Below are 21,699 nucleotides of genomic sequence, written 5' to 3'. Positions count from 1 at the left end.
TTACAAATTTCAATTTGTTTACATCTTGAGAATAAATGAATTTACTGTAATAATTTACATTTATTTATTTAGCAGACACTCTTCGCCAAAGCAACTTCTAATGGATACTATGTAGTGCTATCAGCCCACACACCTTATTCACCAAGGTGATTTACACTGTTAGATACACTACTTACACTGGTTCACTCATCCATACATCAGTGAAACGCACTCTTTCTGTGTGTCACTCACACACTATGGGGGAACCTGACCAGCATGTCTTTGGAGTGTGGGAGGAAACCAGAGCACCCAGAGGAAACTGACACAGTCACAAGGAAAACATACAAACTCCACACAGACCGAAAGGGGCTTGAACCCATGTTCTCTCACACCACCCAAGAGCTACTCACTGTGTCACTGTGCCGCCCCACAACCGAAAGAGAAATAACCTTCTTGGAAGTGTTTTTACATCATCGTGTTTTGCAAAGCACAACCCAGTACTGATTGCAGCACATATTAACAAGAAATCAGGATTCTAACCAAACAATTGCCAAGCATGAATTTCCTCCAGTTTTCTCAATACTGTTAGTCAGATGTCTTGATATATTCAATTTTTTAGACTGGCATATAGTTCTGGGACAAACACAGTGAGGAGATAGACATAAACAAGATCTAAAAAAGGGAGCTCGTGCGATAAGAGGAAGCAGTCTCGCTCTCTGTTGTCTTGGCGACAGGCAGAAGCTGGGACGTCACAGTGGCTACCTGGTTCTGCATTTCCACACAGCCACAGTGCCAGGCAATACATCGCTGTTGATCTTCTTACCATCCAGTCCAGCTAAACCATAGTTCTCCGGCAATACGGATGGGTGTTCTGATCTCAGGTCGACGGCACGCAGCCAGCCGCAGACCTACAGATGGCACGGAGACGAAGATGGATTTTTTCATGGCTTGTCAGCATGGGGTGGGAAGCAGGTAGGTAGTGGGAGTAAGAAACACTGACACACACACCCTCTGTCAGCCAGTCACTGGGCAGTCCTGCATTCACCAGTCCCCCACCACATGGCACGTTATGCAATAGCAGTGAAGCCATACACCCCCTTTTATAGCCACGCACCCGACAGACAGCTGAAGCGCCAGCCAACCGTCAAGGCTACGCTGCACCACCCAGTGGGGATGCTTTATTCACTCTAAACACAAGGCCTCTGAATGAGAGCATCACTTTGTTCCTCAGACTCCACAGTAAGGCGTCAGAGCCGCAGAAACTATGAGGATGTTTTTCTGACTTCCCGACTCACTACCAGGTACCCGAGGTGCCTGCAGGTATGTGAATATTTACTCTGAACAGCCAGTGCTCTGACGCCACATTCTGGGGGCGTGTTTCCTCTTATAACACTGACTGCAGTGTCTGTGGCATCTATTGTTATTCTTAGTGTTTATGTCTGGTTTGAAATTATACGCACGAAATTACCTGAGGGGCCAAAATGTTCCGCTTACGCTTAGTCTTAGACGCACTTTAGATAAGGATTAAGGGCAAAAAAGGGACGCTTTATGATTATGATTGCCTTGGATGAAAATGACTAACGTCACATTTCTCTCAAGGTCACTAATGCACATTTAAAAATATGCTGTAACAAAGCCTCACTGTCATTCTGCCGTCTAAGTGGAGACCTTGAGTCATGTTAAAATGCTAACTATATATAATGTACATTACATGTGCACCAAGCTCTGATGGGTGTGTTTGTATGTCTGCTGTCATCCCAGAGCCAAGCTTTGCACATCCTACCAGAGAACAGGGATGACTTCTGCACGTGGTCATCATTCAGGAAACAGTGGGAGCTGGAATGTTTGGAAACAGCTCACACCAGCTCACCTTCCCCACAGAGCCTGTAGCACAGGGCACCTGGTGGTGGAGTGGTTAACGCTGCTGCTTTTGCACCCAAAGGTCGCAGGTTTGAGTCTCAGCTGCTATACCCCTGAGCAAGGTACTTATTCTAAGAACAGCTTCACTAAGAATTACCCAGCTGTATAAATGGGTAAGTAATTGTAAGTTGCTTTGGAGAGAAGTGTCTGCTAAATGATTTGACAGCTGGCTGTCACCACTGCAGTGTCTGCTTCCCACGCTTCTCTTAAAGTACCAAACTTCAGCCGCAAACGTTCTGATACACTGTAATCGCTGAATTAAAGAACTGAGAGTTATCTCACATAATGTGCTCAACTATGAGCCTCAACCACAAGTATGAAACCCACACAGATCGGCAGTAAATCAATTCTAGAACCCTGATATTACGTATACAGTGAGTCAGTGTCTGAAAGTGACAGTCAATAACAATGAATTCTCAATATGTGATAACGTAGGACTCCTTTTCTAAATCTGATGCGGGCATTCCAAGATCTTGTTCTATTTCCAGCAAACTGTTTCCTCTTTTGCTCCTTGCAAAAGGCCTTTTTCCATTGTGCGATACACACATATATGACTGTTTAGCACTCTGGCTGTGGGCAATCTGCTTGGACATACTGCCAAAGCTGCTTTTTCTACACACTCTGTTCATGTATGAACACAAGCGAAGTCCCAAACTATTCACGTTTTTTTTTTTTTCCAGCTTTTGGTATGTTTTACTGACCGTGAGAGAGCTTACTTTCTGTGAGATGATGTTGCTGGAGCAATTCCTTCATGTATTAGTGTTATGTGTAACTCGAATGCAATAACACACACACAATGTGTACAACTTCTAGTTACAAGCAGGGTCAAGGCGAACCAGAGCCTATCCCAGCAACATGGGAGGCAAATCTGGATGGGGAGGAGACATACCCAGCACGGGACACCAGTCTGTCGGAAGGCACCCCAAGCAGGGCTTGAACCCCAGACCCACTACAAAACAGGCTCCAGCTAAAGTCGCTGCACCACCTTGCCCCCCGAAAGCAATAACATGAGTGTATTATTAAGGTCAAAGCATAAAGCTTGTATAAAACAAAAGGTGCCAGGCTTGCAAGTTTATACATAACTTGGATCACTTTGATATGAATGATCAAGTTGTGAATCTTCAAAAAGATTTTTTTTTGTTTTTTGTCTTAACCTTCCTATTTTCAAAAATTTAGTTTGTTGTGTGGCAAATATAACCCGTGTTTCTGAAGCCAGAAAAATACACTCAAACAGTATAGAAACAAGGAACTAGATTAATTAAATTTACTTCCATAGTGGTTGCAGCTCATTTGGTGATTATGCATGCCAGTGATCAACGAATGGCAAGATGAAGACTGTTGCACGTGTTTATGAAATAAACCCTTATGAACTGAAGAAAAGTTTATGGGGACAATGTATTTTTACCTAATTTTAAAGTAGACCATTTTAAAATTCTTTTAAGTTTAGATAATCAACTTGTGCTATGACACCGTGGTGTTCTCCAGGCCAGGGTGTAGCCCACCTCATCATGCCCTATGTTACAAACAGTCACTGGAACATCGGCACACAGCGTGACAGCGAGAGGCCACTCGCGCGACGACCATTCGCGACTACCACGACCACTGTCGCAACTATCGCGATCGAGATCGATTGTCGCGACTATCACGATCGCGATCGACTGTCGCGATTATCACGCAACTGTCGCTGGTATCGCGATTGTCAAGACTATCGGGCTTGCGATCAACTGTGTCGACTATTTCGCAACTGTCGCGACTATCGCGATGCCGCAACAGTTGCTCGATAGTCGCGACAGTTGACGGCGATCGTAATAGTCGCGACAGTTGATCGCGATAGTCCAACGCACGCTCACTTTGAACTTGCTCCCGCGCAAATGGAAAAAAAAAAAAAAAACTCGCAGAAGGCGGAAACAAAATTTGTGAGGAATAAACCTGATATTTCTTGAATACAAGCTAAGTACATGGGCAGCGTTTCAACAGAAGTCCATCTATTTTTTTTTTCCTATAGAAATGATGCTGTGATAAACCTAGTGGAAACACATTCGCAGAAAGTTCGGACTCGGAACATGATACTGAAGCCAACATTTTCTGTCTTGTTTTTATCATCTCGAAAAGAAGCTTGAGGTTTTCTCCTTTTTGAGAAAACAAGATACAAAAAACATGTATCCCTATGTCATCTGCATAACATTATTAATTATATTTATTATTAATTACGTGTCATTCATATATATATATTGATAAAGTAATAGAATGTTAAAATATATAATAAAATAAATTATAATTATATATACTATATAAATAGATATATATTTTTAAATAGAGCCTCCCTTTTCCAGTTACATTTCAGCAATACACTGACCCAACAAATATTCAAATAGTCCCAACACAACTGGATTAAGTAAACTTAGATGGATTGTACACAATGAAACTAAGCTGAGACAAAATGCAAAAGAATTGTGTTGCATTAACTAATTTTAATGAAGCAAATTGAACAAGCAGTAAAAGTCATGTTGAGTGAACACCATCTGTTAGAAGTCTAAATAGATTGGAACATTTTATTGCAGCGTGATCATATCACTTTTAGATGATTGTGTTGAATTTCACTTGGACTTTATGCAATACAATTATGTTCTCATCTCAAACATACATGTATTAAGTTGATTGTAAATGTATTGTTTTAGTATTTTCAGTAGAGCTGCTTTGCATTTTTTTCAGTGCTGGAAACAACAACCCAGCCAATGATGAACGGTTGATGAAAGTGGATTAAATATATAAACATTTTGGGAATTGTTAATTCATTATCCTTATCTGAGGTTTTTATACGTAGAAGTGATTCTGTGAAAGAATTGATTTCAATTTAATTTACTTTTACATTACCTATTCTCAGCAGAGCAATACAGAGTGTTGAACAGTTGTACCAAGAATAGTTTCCCACAGTCATGACCGCAGTAAAAACATCGATATTGCTTGGACAAAAAAAAAAGGGGGAGCGACTCAGCAACAGAGAAGGGGTGAAACATGAACCTCCAGCTGTCCAAGTGCCAGTGGCTGCCCACCACTCCTCAGCACTTTTAATGTGATTACAGAGGACCTGTGTATATTTGTCTATACTGAAAAACCACTACAGTGAAGCTGAGGGATGTCTTCATTAATAAGCTTTCATAGACTGTGATGTAGTGGTAGGATCTGCAAACAAAATAAGTTTGAAACAGATTCCAAATATTATTCATGAACTGAGGACCCAGTGTATTTATTCATTTATTTGCAGATGTACACTGTAAAGTACACATAGTCACCTACACCACTATGTTTATTGGCAGGGAGGATATTTAACTGAAAAGACTATAGTAAAATGTAGCAAATACTTACAACTTACTGCAGCTGATATTTATAGTGGAAAATTCTGTTTTATAATAAGAACAATAAGGACGCACATTATGTTGGCCTAGAATGCTAATATTCACAGTGGGTTTTAAAAATTTTGTAATTTGCACAATGAAGCAATGCAGTTTTTTTGAATTTGACAAATTGCAATCTATTATTGTATAATTCTCATCTTATCAATGGAAAAATGCTGGACTGCAACATATTGCGACACCTGCTGGCAAAATGTCCCAAAAATTAAACTGCTGAACTTTCATTATACAGACTGGCCGACTGTACACTAATAAAGACAGATATGCGATGAGAATCTGGAGTAATAAGTATATGAATGGGAAATTTCCAAGGATTGTATCCTTAATGAAATGAAAACATACATAAGCAAAGTAAAATTAATTTTACAATATCACTTTGAAATGGTCAGAAATAGCTAATTCACTGTAAAAATTTCGGAATAAATGATTCCCATTTGAATGCAATGTGACTTCTGTCAGTATTTATTTCTCAGTTTTGTAAATATGACACAAAGGGGTGTTTGTGTGACGTTACATCTACTGTTTAAAATGATTTGCTTAAAATTTACAGTTTAAAAAAACATGGTGACATAGCTGTAGACCTGCAGAGGACATATTTTCCACGTCTGCTTTGTTGACATGACAAATTTTATACTCTTGAATTGCCAAAGCAACGGATGGGCCATTTTATGAACAAGATTTTTTTTTTTTTTTCTTTTGTATAGATAGCTAGACAGACAGATAATACAACATAAAAGAAAGTTTTGGAAGCCTTCATAGTCCTCCCATGCATAGTGGGAGAGATGTTCTTATGAATATGAAATTCAGCCCAAATCAAATTTTCCTATTTTTATTTAGAAAATAAAAACAGTGCTCTCTGTTTTGGGGATTCTTGAATTTCTTAATGTTCAGTACAATACATGTGTTTTAAGGGTATGCGGGTACTTTAAGTGTCTCCAGCTCACTCTCTTAGTGGGTGGGAATCGCGTGCACAGTCATCAAATGAGACGTTCTATTGGACAGCGGACGGCTTCGACGGCTAATGAGCCACTCGTTCAATTCGTCATATTTTATGCGCAGCGTAGTAAAATAACAGTGCTGTATTACGGTTGTGGTTCAGTATGGTTAACGATTAAAGTGAATGATAAATGGCCAAAAGGTACAGTAAGCAGTAGGCCTATCCGGTGTTACGTCCGCTATTATTGTAGCATGCTGGACCTCCGTGTCCGGAAGAGATCAAGAAGGACGCACGGACAGCATTCGTTACAGACGTTTACTGAAATATCGGCACGAACAAATGGAAGTAATGCTCTCGGTCCGAGGACCCCTCTTCCTCAAGGCCCAACACCTCATGGTAGCCTTTCCACCCTGTTTAGCCCTTCTGGAGCTTTTCTGAACCTCCCCACCTCGACTAACGGGCATCCACCCCCTTAGAATCCCTGCCAGCCCCCACAAATTAATATATTTTGTTGTCTTTGAGGAGCCAAGAAGTGGCTGCCCAGCTGTGGCAGATCGCATATTTCTCCTTAGGCGCCAAAGGGGACTAAGAAGAAATAAACGATGTGTCACAAGTGAAGGCGGCGACTAACAAATTGTGTTCCTGTTATTCAAAAGTATCGGGATGCGACCAAAGAAAGCCCGATACAGAGGACAGCCTACACCAAATCTCCATTGTTCTGACCATTTGATGGGTGTTTTGCGTTCAGATCGTTCGCCTGGTCCCAGACCGGAGTCTGGTGAACACTGGCCTGGTCGGGTCGCCTGGCTGATGGTGTATGATGCTGAAAGGCCCCATCCCGTAACCCCAGATTACATCACTGATGTCTCCATCTCAAGATGTTAGCAATAACCAAGAGGATCACGTGCCGATGCATGTATTTCTCGCTGACATAGCACGCCTAACGTAGTTTATTCTAAGTACCGTAGCCGAAATATCTGAACAAATATTGAACGTGGGCAGCAACACACGTTAAATCAAAGCCCACAGAACTAAGCCTAAGGAATGGACGTTAACTTACAAACGCAAGCAGGGGTATTTTATATATATAATAATTTGTCCCTCTTTTCTCCCTGATTAAATGGACTGTTCGTGTGGCCAAGAAAAGGGGAGCTGTGCGGGATGTGTGAGCGCAGCGGCAGCGTCCGACACACTGCAGATGTGCCGCAGCGGAGCCGGAGAGCCGAGAGGACGAAGAGAGCACCGGAGCGCCGGCGATCCGCAGTGACTCCTCTACCTCCCTCCCGGACCCTCTCTCCCTCCCTCCGTCCCTCCCGCACCCAGGAGCTCCCGCACTTCGCCCTGCAATGATGAAACGCGGCGCGTGAGAAGGTACAGGCGCGCGATTCTGTGTGTGTGTGTGCGTGCGTGCGCGTGCGTGCGGGCGCAAAAGAAAAGGCGAAAGAACTGGCGTCGCTGGGACCGCGGCAAGAAGGTGCCTGCATGCGTTTGGGTTTTTAGGCATGGCGAGTGCGTTTGTTTCTTGTCATTAGAAGTGTGGGAAAAGATGAACACGGGCAGTATACGTGATATTTAACATTTTGTTTTGCACTGTTTGCGTTGCAATTGCATAACCGAATTTGCCTAAATACTTCACTTGTGGGCGCACAAGAACAGGTAACTGTGTATATTTAAATTCTACCATGTCCAGATTCATGTCCATTCATTCAAAAACGCGTCCGTTAACGGCAGCCTATGGACGTGTCACTTACTGTCTAAACTTAGGGGGGTGGTGAGCATCCGAGACAATATGTAATTTTTTACAGGAGTGATTTAGGATAAGTACCTTGCCCAAGAGTATTACAGTCAAAGTGGGAGTCGAACCTGCAACTGAGGGGTACAAAGGCAGCAGTACCTCCCACTACTCTACCAGCTTTTCCACAATACACCTTATTTCTCAGTGTCTTCCAACTTGTAAATGTCCATCACAGCTGGGGTTTGAGTCCTATAGGATACACACTGCCCATCAGCAGATTCCCCTTTATCTAGCTGAAGCTGTTTTGCAATGTTAGGCAAGCAGCTTTTACAATAATGTGCCCATTTTTTACAGCAGGACATTATTAATGTAAAATTTAAGGTTACAACACCTCGATCAGGTATTGCATTTGAACCAAGAACATTCTGATTACAAGCCCATGACCAAAAGACTACAATGCGTGATGCCCTCTATTCAAAGCAGGTATTAATAAGGCTCCAGGCTGTGTTCAGTGCTCCTGGATAGATGTTTAAGACCTAACATTCTACAACATCCATTCCAGACACCTACATAAACATGTTCACAAATGTCAATCAGCAATAACCTTGTTTTTTTTTCCTGTTGGACATTTAACACTGGATATTATTGTTATGATGAACAGTTAAATGACATTTTCATGCAATACACGGCATTTTACAGCATTATGCCTCAATATATGTAACATTTTAATGCAATAATTAAAAACTGACAATAAACTAAACAATATTAACCAAAAAGAAGTCTTAATAAACATATCTAAAGTGTAAAGTGCCCGTGTAACACAAAGCACTGACAAATTTTAAAGAATAAACTTTTCAACTCGGTTTTAAGACTACATGTACAGTTAAGGTGTTTATTCGGTTTTCTAGTTATTTTTTCTACCTTATCATTCACTGGATAGAAAAACATACAGCAACCTTAGTTAAACAAGTTCACTTTCCCTTTGAGGATGTGTTGTCGCTCTTCAATTCTTTCCCATCAAGCAACATGAACCTGCTGTGTCAAGAGGAGGGAGACCTCCAATAAGTAAATGGTACTTTGTTGTATAATTTGAGAGCAATACAGAAATTGTTGACCCACTATCCTCTCAATAAATTACATAACCAAAGTCCAAAACTCAACTGTCTTAAGCTAAAAGATTAATGACAGCGTGAGAAATTAGATATCCTCAGTTCATCCAACATCCACTTGATTTGAAATTCATACTTTTTACTCAGATGTGGATTACTGAATCAAATACCCATTTCAATGGTCCTTTGAGGATTTCAAGTTACGCTGAGTGCAACAGTTGAAGGGGGAATTGTTTTGTGGTAGAATAATATCAGTGTCAGCCAGTCTAAAAGCAGTTTCCAGCAGTAAGCTTTAAACCACTGTGGGTTTAGTGACAGGAATAATTTTCAGGGTGTGGGGTCAGAAATATTTATGTTATCTATTCAGTGTACACAATGCACATGGCTCAGTGTGAGGTATTAAAGACTTGGAACAGAGATGTTGTGAGAAAACATTATTTAGTAAGATGACCCCATCGTTCAATGTTAGCATTGAATAGAAAGCAAAATTTCAATAATTTACACTGGTCAGTTATTTTCACTGCAGCATTTTAGGTTAAGTATCTTGCTGAAGGCTACTACAGGCAGTCCCTGAGTTACGAACGTCCGACTTACGTACAACCCATAGTTACGAACCGCCCCTTACTGACCAGAAGTTGATTTTTTTTGTCACCCTTAAGTAACAATCACATTAAAACTTCATAGTTAAGCCTATTATATTAAAAATTTGAATTACTGGGTGCTATGTTGCAACACGCATCAAAACATTACGCATCTACAGTGGTTTGTCGGCTCGTGGACCAGGCATGTGAGCCCAAGGGGATAAAGAAAAGACTTCCTTCTTTTCCTGATAACAGTGTCTCGTGTGTTAATGTATTTGGCTTTATTTTTTTGTTTTACCCTCCTAACCATGGCACCAAAGCGTAAATCTGATGCAAGTGATGGCGATGCATCAGAGAAAAGGAAAACAATCACAACTGGAAGTACAGTAGAAATAATAAAGCGAAAGGTGAAATGGCAATGAATATTGGAAAAGCGAACATTAAAGTTTCTTTAATGTTTTCCATGCACACGTGCACACACACACACACACACACACACACAGACTCACTCTCTCACTCTCTCTCTCTCTCTCTCTCTCTCTGAGAGAGCACTCAGCTACAAAAGACAATTCTTCCCAGTTGCAGAATCTCACTCAAGACAACCCCCCCCCCGCGTTCTCAAACCTACCTCGTTTTGCTCTTCCAAGTCCTGCCCCTCATCGTTCCCCAGTCCCATTCTACGTCTCTTTGATAACAACCGCCCACCTTGTCCCTTGACCACGATTTTGGATCTTCGCCACTGTTCAGTTTGCCTATCGACCGACCATTCGCCTGTCTCCGACCACAAGAACGCGTCTAGTCCTTTCTTTGATTCTAAATTAATGATCCTGCACTTGGGTCCAGCCTCCTCCATGTCCTCTGTTCATCGTGACAGTAGTAACATTTATTATTATCTCTTTCTATGTCTCTCTATTACAAATACAGTAGTTACATTTATTATTATTATTATTATTATTATTATTATTATTATTATTATGTTAAAGGTGTTTTAGTGTATCTGGAAGTGTTTAATGTTTTTTAGGCATAGAAAGGTACACAATATACTATATACTAAGACAAACATTCGACAAACTGACATTAGATACCCACCATACCCAACTGTTCCAACTTACATCAAAATCTGACTTAAAGATAGACTGAGACACAAAACTTGTTCGTAATTCGGGGACTGCCTGTAATTTGATCTTGGGACCTTCTGATTGCACACTGAGAGTGATGAACACTATACCACCTGCTTCTCTAGCAAAAATGTAATTCCTTGTTGTAGAATTGAGCAATTACATACTAATCAGCCTTATCTATAAGCATGAACAGGTCCCCTAAAATGTTTACTGATGTTGGATGGTGAGAAGCAGGTGTGCTGCTATGATCTAAAATTGGATGAAGGACCTGACTGAAATCGCTGGCCATAAAAACGGGATGCTCACCCATTTCATTTGATTGAAACTCACGATTTCCGAAGAAATCAGGCACACGTCTCTTCATTACAGATCTGTCAATCTCCTTGGTTTGCAGGAAGACTTCAGAGAACAGGAACACTGGGAATCAGATAGCCGGCTGTCCCAGTCCTGTTGCATCATGGGAAATATCACCAGTAGGAACGGCCACCAAGCTACAGGTAAGCTAGTATTATTTCCAGTATGTACATGCCACTGTAGAGTAAATTTTAGAAGCACAGATTTTTACACTTGTAGACAAACTTAACCTCAACTGCTTTAGATAATCAGTATGGTCTTTAATACTCAACTTACAAACATAGCAGGGATATGCTTCTATAACTGTATGCTGTCCAGTATTTCATTTCTGACAAAGACTCCAGTACATACACTATATAGTACATACTAGCAAACATCACTGGGAAGAAATTGGAAAGGCTATATGACATTGTATTCATCTATCCATCCATCCTGTTTCAAGAACTTCTTATCCTGAGCAGGGTTGCGGTGATTCAGAGCCTGTCCTGGAAGTAGTGGTCACAAGGCTGAGGGAGGTACACCCTGGACAGGATGCCAGTCAATGGCAGGGTAGACACACAAACACACAAACACAGACACAATCGCTCATGCATTCACACTCTAAGGGAAATTAGAGTTACCAAGCTACCTGAACTGCATGTCTTTGGACTGTGGGAGGAAACCCACACAAAAACAGGGAGGACATGCAAACTCCACACAGACTAAGCAGGAGTTAAACCCACATTCTCTTGCACCACCCAGGCACTGTGAGGCGGCAGGGCTACGGGCTTCACCACTGTGCCACCCACATTATATTCGTTTAACTTTAAAACTTAAAAGGTTGTTATTACCATAAAGTCTGAGAATGAAAGCAGGACCTGTCACTGGTAGGGAAGCAAACGGTCTGCAGGATGAGAGTGCATGTTCTTGCAGCACTTGGTTGACAATTGCTTCCTGTAACTCCTCAGTCCATCAGGTCCTGCAGCCCTGCTGCTGAGTCAGCAGACATCTCCAGCCAGGGGCAGAGGCCGGATACAGCACACAATCTGAGATCCGCATCTGTGTGTGTCACTGTACTGGTATCAGTGGGCTTGCATCCTGTTAAACCTTAGCTAGCGATATAAGAAAAGAGTCATTGGAACGGGTTGACGAGATGTGGAAATCTATTTTGTCATGCAAAAAACGGCACCCTAAGAGTGAAGATTGTTTTCCTGCCAGGATGATACAAAGAAAGACAACGCTGCAGAAACAATCAATAAAGGACAGTGTACGGATGGGATGGCACCGGCTGGGTGTATCTTTCTCGATTCTGCCTGAGCCATCAATGTGAGCCAGCTTCCTATTCCACACCGTACTTTTCTCCGTCTTTACAGGGTCGTATTTGGATTTATTCCACACCCCCCCGACATCCCCGATTCTTCCAGACCTCCCCAGGATGCCTCTCTCTCCTTCCTCGGATCCAGCGCAGAACGACGGGACGACGGCTGGCCTGGCAAGGAGGCCTGGAATTCCGGAGGACTCTGCAGAAGAAGGGAAATCCTCTCAAGGCTCAGCTGTCAAGTGGGCTGTGGCTAGTCCAGAAGGCAGTCCACGACCCAGCGAAACAGGAAATAACATGGACAGTGGGTGGGCTCTGGGATTCTCAAGCAGCCGCAGCACGCCGCCCAACCTGGTGTCATGCAACATTTACAGCGATAGGACCTTCAGTAGCCTGGGGTTGCCCCCTGCCCTCAAGTCCCCATCGGAGCAGAGCTCCCAGGGTTGGGACAGTGGACTGGAGGGTACGGTAAACTTGCCTGGAGATACGTATAATGCTGGGGTGGAAGAGGAGCTCCCACAGTCTGCACTATCTCTACTGCAGCACTACAGGGGCTCCCTGAGAGGGAATCTAGGACTGGAGGGGACAGCCAGCGTGACAGGTAAGGACAGCACCCTATCACACAGGCTACGACAGCTGAATGACATTCAGGTGGAGCCACTGCTATTATTTATGGAAAGTATGATCTTTCAGTTGTCCATATCTCAAAGGGCAAAGGTGCCATGTCACAGACTATATTCTTCACAATTGTCCCTGTACATTTTGTTCTGAGGCTACACAGCACCACTAAACTCCAGACACGTTGCTGTGACTTTTCAGTCTCTTTGACTTTTGGAGAAGGAAGAAAAAAAAAAAAAACATCTCCCCCTTGTTGATATGAATTCTCTGCCAATCAGACGTGCTGAAGCAGCTACTGCAGGAGAGGGAGGACCTTCTGCAGGAGGTGCAAACTCTGAAGAGCACTTTAGAGGTGAGCTGGACACCTCTTTTAGCCCAAAGCATAGCTTGGAGTTTACACTGTTAGACCAGCTGGTTGGGTGAAGTGACCAAGAGCTCTGTTTTTCAAACATAACCCTCCTCTTATTAGTCTGTTATTAGACTTTCAAAAATGTATTTGTTTAAAACTTAGGAAAGAACAAGACTAAAAAGATACCTTGCATTTTGTTCTTTTCTATCAGTAAAACACAGAATTAAGGGAGCAAGGCAAGGCATTTCAAGCAAACCATTCAAGGAAAGCTCTTGCTATAGATTAGATTTATTGTGGATTTTTTTTTTTTTTTACAAGCACCATTTGAGCAAAAACAATAAATAAATAAAGGGAAAATAAACTTTGAGCTACAATAAATAACAGAGCACCCATCCAACTGTTAATTATGTATAACCCCCTGGTAAAAATGCAGGACCACGGTGTCTAAAGTGTGTCTCAGAAGCATGGGGGATGAAGCAGGTTTCAGCATGGATAAAATGATGGTCCATTGCAGGATAATCTTAGACATACTCTCATTCACTCACACAGACACAGACACGCACTCTGTCACGCGAAACATAGGGGCCTGGGACGGCTGGAGCCAAGCGCAACGTCGTTCGTCCGGAGACGAGGGATGAGGCGAGTTCTCGGTGTTGGGGACAGGCGAAGGGTCGGTCGATCGGCGGTCAGGGTCAGAGCGAAGCTCCGTGGACGAGGTCAGGGGACTTAGTGAAGGGTCGGTCGAACGGCAAACGGGACAGGAACGAGGATCCGTGGACATGGGAAACGAAGCAAAGAGTCAAAAACCGGAGGACGTGAACGAAGAGCTAGCGATGCTTGTGAACGAAGTGTCCCTGACAAGATTCCGCAAAGGTATGGAAGTTGTGGAGTGTCTTTTAAAGGGTAGGTGCTGAACTGGAGTCAGGTGCTGTTGATTGAGTTGTGGGCGTGGACGTGACACACACACACACACACACACACACACAGGACAATTTAGAGTCACCAGTTAACCTGAAACACATTGCTGAACTGTGGGAGGAAAGCAGAGCACCTGGAGGAAACTCGTAATCACGAGAACACAAGGACTTCACACCGATTAGGCGGGAATGGAACCCATGTCCGAACCCTAACCCCAGCAGTTGTTAGTCACCAACGCTACCTGCTGTGCAACTATATAATCAAAAAAAAACTTTAAAGATTTGGACTTGTGTAATACTAAATACTGATGCCCCCTGAATCTTAAAAATAAATGTTTTTGTATTTGTTGTACTATCACAGGGACCTGTGTAATTTCATGTGTAAAGCAGTGAATTCAGAGCCCAAGCAGTGAATATTACAAATATTCTTCATCCACTAACATGTGAACAGAGGTCTTCAGGCATCAGCACTGACGTAATGGGCTGCTTCCTGAGGCTGCATTCTGGGCCATTTCTGGAACACACACACAAATCACTGATTCATCCCTCTCTGTTCTTCTTACTTCCCAGAAATCAAACCCAGAGGCAAAGGGGCAGTGCAGTAAAATGCATTCTCTGCTGTCTTCTTCTTTACTCCTTGAGGGCTCTCATAGTGTAGCGTTAACGTCTCGCGCCTTTAACAGCCCCTTAGTGGTCTTGGTAGAGGAAGAATGTGTATTCTGCACCAGCTACGAGTGTGTTTGTGCAAAGGAGAGGCATGAATCTGCAGTGATGATGTAACAGTCTCCAGCAGTGATCTCTCAGAAACAGCTGACTCCTGTTCCAGCCCTCCCATTTTCCGTCTCCATCTGCACCATGTATATATGCACTCTTCCTGCCTGGTCTTCCTCTCTTCTCACTCCACATGTTCTGGAACCTTTTTTCTTTCTCTGACTGTTAGACATTTCTTTATAACATGGAAACTGTATCATTTTTATATTGTACATTTACATTTACATTTATTCATGTAGCAGACGCTTTTCTCCACGGCAACGTACATCTCAGAGAAATACAATTTGTGCATTACATTAGGAGAAAGAGAGACATAGATGCAGACATGTGATTCTTAAGTAAACCTAGTTTGTTTCTTTCAACTTCATGCACCGATGTTCATTGCTCGGGTAGGTGCACAAAACTCAGGATAGACTAATCCTGATCACCTTCCTACGATTAGTTTTTTTTTTTCATTTTTATTTTTCAAAAGGTACACAAAATTATATACAATACAGGAGTAGCGGCTGTTTAAAGTGTCATCTGGGCATGATTACTTGCCCAGTTTTCAGACCCTTCATCATATTTCTTTGCTCATCTTTTTAAAATGTACCTGTTATTTAGTTATTTAAGTCATGTTTTTTTTTTTCTTCCCCAGAGCAACTTCCAATTTTACCCATTCAAACACTTTTATATTTTACCAGATGATTCAAGTTAATTGCCTGGCTCAGAACTGCTTTTTCGCCCCAGCCTTGCGCTGCCATGGCAACAGGACAATTGGCTGCCTGAAAAAGAAAGATCCAGTTCACAAACACTGATCACACTCTCGCACCCTGCTCCGTGACATACAGCATGAACTCAGTCCTTCACCTTGTCCGCCCTCCACCTGTGTCCACAAAGCAATTCTGCCCATTTTTGCCAACAGAGAGAGCGAGGCGAGTGGCTGCAGTTCCAGTCTGACTTGCAGGTGGCAGTCATGGTGGCTGACCGCCTGCGCCTTGAGGCAGAAGAAGAACTGGGCACTCTCAGAGACACCCAGAGGGACACAGATCAGCGGCTGTCCACCGCACAGTGCAGGCATGATGAGGTGGCCAAGGAGCTGGAAGCCTTGAGGAACACTCATGTAGAGACGTGCCAGAAACTGTCTGCCTTGATGCTGAGCTACCAGCAGGTGGAAGGGGAGCTGGACTCACTAAGGAAGAGGGAGAAGGTTGTGATGGGATGGGAAAGAGGAAGTGTAGGGACACAAGGTGGACACAGAGCAGAGGGAGGGTGTGAGAGAGACAGGGTGACAGGGGAGGGCAGGGTCCAGGCTCTGGACAATGCACACAACGAAGAGAGACCCGAACCTGAAGGCAAGGGTGCTAAGGTTGGACTCCTCCAGAGTGCAAATGAAGAGAAGAAAGAAGAAGAGTGGCACAGTAAACGGGACCCCCGGAGAATAGTTATGATGTCAGAGAGGTCTTGGTAAGTGACAAGAAAGCAATCATCCATGTTCAAACACCACTCTGCTGCTGTTTTCATTGTTAAAGTCAATTGACTCAGTTGACTTAGCAACCAGATTTATAGACTTCCTCCAGGATGTCCTTGTGTCCTTAGGCTTCACAGGGGTGTGACCATACATGTGACTGAGTCCATCCGTTGGTTACTGGTCATCATTTTTCCCACAGACTTTTCATGCATTGCTGTCAGCAAAATCCATTCTTTGCAGAATTTGTCCAAAATACTGCATGATAATCTCAGTTTTGTCATTTGGGAAATTTCAGATATTTTTACTAACTTTTCTAGTGTCCAGCTCTGACACCCCTGTACTGTTACAGAAACCATTGGTGCTTGCAAGTGTCTAATCTTTGTTATTATGGCTATGCCAACATACAGGAGGATCTTTTCCACATTTTTGCAGTTCTGCCAAGAGCTAGTCTTCAGCACGTCTCCTAACTCCTAGATTGCAGTCAATCACCATCCCGTTAGGGCAAAATTTGTCAACACATTCCAAGTTTTAGTTCATTCTATTAGTAAGGTATTACCAGTACATCGATGATTATTTATGTTCCTTACTGTACAGTCTTTTCCCACCTGGCTTCTCTCATAATGTGTTCTGCATACAAATTAAAAAGGTAAGGAGCAAGTATGCAGCTTTGTCTTGTAACTTTGCCAAGTTAAAAAAAGAGAATACCAGAAAGTCTACATGTGCTTTATTGACTACAGCAAAGCCTTTGACTCTCTTGACTTCATTAAAATTTAGAATGTACACACAACAATGAGTGTACCATAAATGGTAACATTAAATAGGGTCTCTGTCACATAGTATAATACATAGAATAACTGCTTCTGAAAGTACCATACATACATATAGTACTCCAATAGCCCAGCATAAAGATGCAGAAACAGAGTGCCCTCTAGGGTGCAAAAACGGGATTGATATTGTATGCTGGTTAGTAAATGCTGAACATGCACAATGGATTTTTAACACTTGAATTCGAGGAAGACAGATGAACTTCATGTGGATTCATATGAATCATCCATCCATCATCCATCAATTGTCAATAAGTACTTGTCCTGAGCAGGGTCGCGGCGAGCTGGAGCCTTACCCAGCAATACAGGGCGCAAGGCCAAAAGTGGAGGTACACCCAGGATAGGACTCCAGTTCATATGAATCACTGGATTACAAATTTTATAAAGTTTGCCCCACAGATCAAGTTTATTTGACTTACTAAACTATCAGTTCCATTTAGTTCTTTAGTAAGGATTCTTAATTTACTTCATTCACTCTATGTACATTAATACACACACCATCTGAAATTGCCTGTTCCAAGCAGGGTTGCGGCAAACCAGAGCTTAACCCAGCAACACAGGGTGCAAGGGGACACATCCAGGACAGGACACCAGTCCACTGCAAGGCACTCCAAGTGGGACTTGAACCCCAGACCCACCACACAGCAGGACCTGGACAATCCCACTCCACCACCGCAACCCCCTGTACATTAATAACAATTAGTTAAATTTAACTATTGTCCTTTAGCTCTCAAGTGTCATTCACACTATGGACCATTCCGTTGTACATGCAGGAGCCTCTCTAGACTTCCTCTTCCAGGCAGCGCATCCTGCTCTTCGAATGGAAACTCTCAGACTGCTGCAGTGGATGCACTCAACAAGGTGAGACCACTATCCATTCCATAGGGTATCGTTACTCTGACTGCAGTGCATACTTTCAGGGCAGAAGGTCTGCATACACCAAGCTCTCAAAAGTCAAGGTTTGTCCAGATCACCAACACCTTCAGAGCTGAGTGTATACTGTGAAATACATTTTTAAACAGGTAGTTTTCAGTTAATTTTTTTGTCTCTAATTTGTTTACATTTAGAACTATTGAAGGAAGACAGGACTCTAGTCAGCTGGCAGCTGTTAATGGCATTGAGTGACATGTTGTAAGTCATTTCTGCCATTTATTCATATCCCCAGGACCAAGACTTAACCCCAAGGAGAAGGCTGGATCGGAGCTTGAAACGTCAGGATAGCTGGTCAAGTTCATATACAAGTGTGTATGAACTGGATCATGACATGAGATATGCTTTATAAATTCTTGACTGAATTATTTGCATGTGAAATCAGATGTTTATTCGCATATACAGTACAATTTGCTAGCAGTTAACAAGCTGATCAGGAAATGAGCTAACAGGTGTTCCCAGCTCTTTTGCAGCAGTTTCCAGAGATGTAGAACACTTGAGGGTTGCAGCTGGTTTCACTCTTCGATCCAGTTTGTCCCATAGATTGAGTACAACTGGTCAACTTGGGCAATGCATTTATGGGACAGACTGGACAGAAGATTGACCAGTTGTACTGACACTTTTTGCTATCGCTGTCTCTTGTATAACATCATAATGTGCATTGCAATGATTAGATTTGAAATCAATGTTGTCTATTAAACATGCAAGGTAAACAGGAGGAAGAAGCATCTCTTAACCATCACACCTTGCTGGGAGACCTGTCCTCCATGACCAGCAGTAAAACCAGGTGAACTGCTATTGTGTGGCCCGGACCTGTCACTGAAAGAAATCAGCTGGATGGGGTGGAAGCATTCTGAATTACACAGAATAAGAGCAAAAACATGATCTGGTTCAATTTAAACAATTGACTTGTGTCCTAATAACAGCTAGAACTGAACTTACTGCTTTTTATAGAATACTAACAGTAGATTGTCCAAAACAAATGACATTTATCAAATATATTTATCATCATATTTCTCACTGCTTTACTGTAATTCTCACAGTTCTGCCTTCCTTCCTTTTCTCTCATCATCTTTCCCCAGACCCCAAGATGGGTTCAGTATGCTGCTGCGTCGTCATGGAGGCTCCAGACGGAACTCCCTTCTGCGCTGGTGTCAGAGTCGCACACAGGGCTATGCAGTGAGGGGGGCAGGCTGCTGCATGACACTGAGAGGACTAAAGACTGTAGCAGAGGGGATGTGGGGGTTATTCTTTGTTCAGTGCTTAGTAGTCTTGTCTCTGGTCAGACATATACTGTATATTCTGTACATAAGATTTACAGAATTTCAGCAGGAATGTTTGATGTAATAGAGCCTCATGAGAAGTGTTCTTAAAGGGAATGGCTACTTGAGATTGTGACATGATATCAGATTAATTTTATATACTTAAACATCAAGACTTGCCTGAGTTTAATACACTAAATGACCTAATGTGTGCTGTCTTTTTGGCAGAACATTGACATCACCAACTTCAGCAGCAGCTGGGTAGATGGCCTGGCTTTCTGTGCAGTGTACCACACCTACCTTCCCTCACATATCCCCTACTGCAGCCTGAATCCAGATGATAAGGTAGGCCTGAACTCTCACTTTCAAACACTCCATAAATTCAGCGTAAATATTATATGGGTATAGACAGTCAGACTAAAGCCTGACATAAGGAGAAAAATGTACTTAACACTCTCAATGTAAAAGCAGGTGGCAGCATAGAAATGATGAAAAAACAGTCACTGTGACAGATTGAGCCCAAATCAGAGAACACAGGTCTAAGTTTATATACTGACAGATACTGCACATTAAAAAAAAATGACCTACTAAGTGATGTTGGTGCTTGTGACTCCTCACTTTATCATAGTCATAGCTGGATTATGTTTAATGTTTATCTCAGGAGGAGAACCTGAAACTAGCCTTCGACACAGGGGAGAGTGTTGGGATCCCTGCGACACTGGTACCGTCAGCCACTATTTCACTGTTAGCAGTCCAGAGGGATTGGGACAAACAGGTGGAACTGTGATTAGATTTAGTAGATTCCATAAAACAAGCCCATGAAACGTCCACAACATACTTCTGTTTCATCATTCAACATTCCTTTTGGTGAAGTGATCTAATAAATGAGCAAAATGTATAAATGTTGACACTACAGGTAAGTACATGGTATTAACTGTCAACTGTGTCTCTGTTTTGGCCAGACTGTGGAGGAGATGCTGAGAAACACCGGCCCAGACTGGCAGAGGGTCCTGGGATATGTTGAAAGCATGTATCGTCACTTTGAAATGTGACTCTGCATTACTGTACAAAATATACCCTTTTAAAGCTATATATATACAGTATATACACACACGCTTTCCTTGTCCATCAAACTGCCAGTCCAGCTCTGTATATTTATGGCACACACACCTTTCACAACACTACCAGGGGCAGCTGGTAGCATAGTGGTTACAGCTATTGCCTGTTCCCTTAAAGGTTGCAGGATTGAGCCACACCTTCAGCTGTACATGCTTGATCAAGGTACTTACTGTAAATTACTCCAGTAAAAATTACCCAGCTGTATGAATGGGTAAATAATTGTAAGTACCTTACCACTGTATGTTCCTTTGGAGAAAAGTATCAGCTAAATGAATAGATGTCAGTTTAAATGAAAAGCTATGGTAATTTTACCAGAGTTGCCATCAAAAATACACTAAACTGTGAAGAGATCCTGTTAGATCCTCCTTATTTACTGCACATGATCTGCAGTGCACCTACATAAGCTTAAACTGGCTTCAATAAAATTGTACTTCCTCATGCAAGTCAATTACCCAAAGCACTGATAAATTAAAAATTGTTTTCCCCTCTTGATTTTGCCTTAATTCCAATGTGTAAAAAAAGACACCCTATTTTGATAAACATTTTTATCCCAGACTTTAGCACAGAGCTCCACACATTGCTGGATGTAAAAAGGTGAGAGCATGGTCAAAACCAGCACACAGCACTTGGGCACTTAAGACTCAGTAGATCACGAGGAACTAGTCATGTACTTCCTGACCAGTTGCTGTAGGACCTACATACACAGTCATGGCAAATGAAAGAAAAACCCTCCTGGCTGGATATTCATCAGTTTTTTTTTTTTTTCTTTTCCTTTACACACAGCAGTACAGACACCAGAGTTGCGTAAATGTATGTAGTCATATGTCAAGGGATTGCAATTTAAATCTCACACGGAACATTTGTGGGGAAAACATCTGTACGTAGTTGTAAAATATATAAAACTGCTATTGTAGTTTATACAACCACTGGGGGCACTTCTGGGGAAAATTATGGGGTGACTGTCTACCAGTGTGTTGGGAGAAAGCCTGAGGCGCAGGTCCTGGAAGAAATGG

The 21,699-nt window shown here is 42.4% G+C and overlaps 1 protein-coding gene across 1 annotated transcript; it reads left to right on the top strand.

Annotated features, from left to right (window-relative positions):
- Window positions 1-7,682: 7,682 nt before the first annotated feature.
- LOC108929346 (cytospin-A-like) lies at window positions 7,683-20,892 on the top strand. The gene is made up of 12 exons (XM_029253334.1): window positions 7,683-7,723; window positions 11,190-11,292; window positions 12,502-13,047; window positions 13,343-13,416; window positions 16,006-16,547; window positions 18,149-18,236; window positions 18,541-18,616; window positions 19,014-19,092; window positions 19,388-19,484; window positions 19,796-19,912; window positions 20,229-20,288; window positions 20,530-20,892. Exons 2-12 carry the CDS (start codon window positions 11,253-11,255, stop codon window positions 20,617-20,619), a joined length of 1,809 nt encoding a protein of 602 aa, XP_029109167.1. The 5' UTR covers window positions 7,683-7,723; window positions 11,190-11,252; the 3' UTR covers window positions 20,620-20,892.
- The last annotated feature ends 807 nt before the right edge of the window (window positions 20,893-21,699 follow it).

Source organism: Scleropages formosus, chromosome 1 (assembly GCF_900964775.1).
Source record: "Scleropages formosus chromosome 1, fSclFor1.1, whole genome shotgun sequence".
NCBI lineage: Eukaryota > Metazoa > Chordata > Actinopteri > Osteoglossiformes > Osteoglossidae > Scleropages > Scleropages formosus.
Note: the sequence above shows the minus strand (reverse complement) of the source record. Positions and strands in the feature narration are given on the sequence as shown.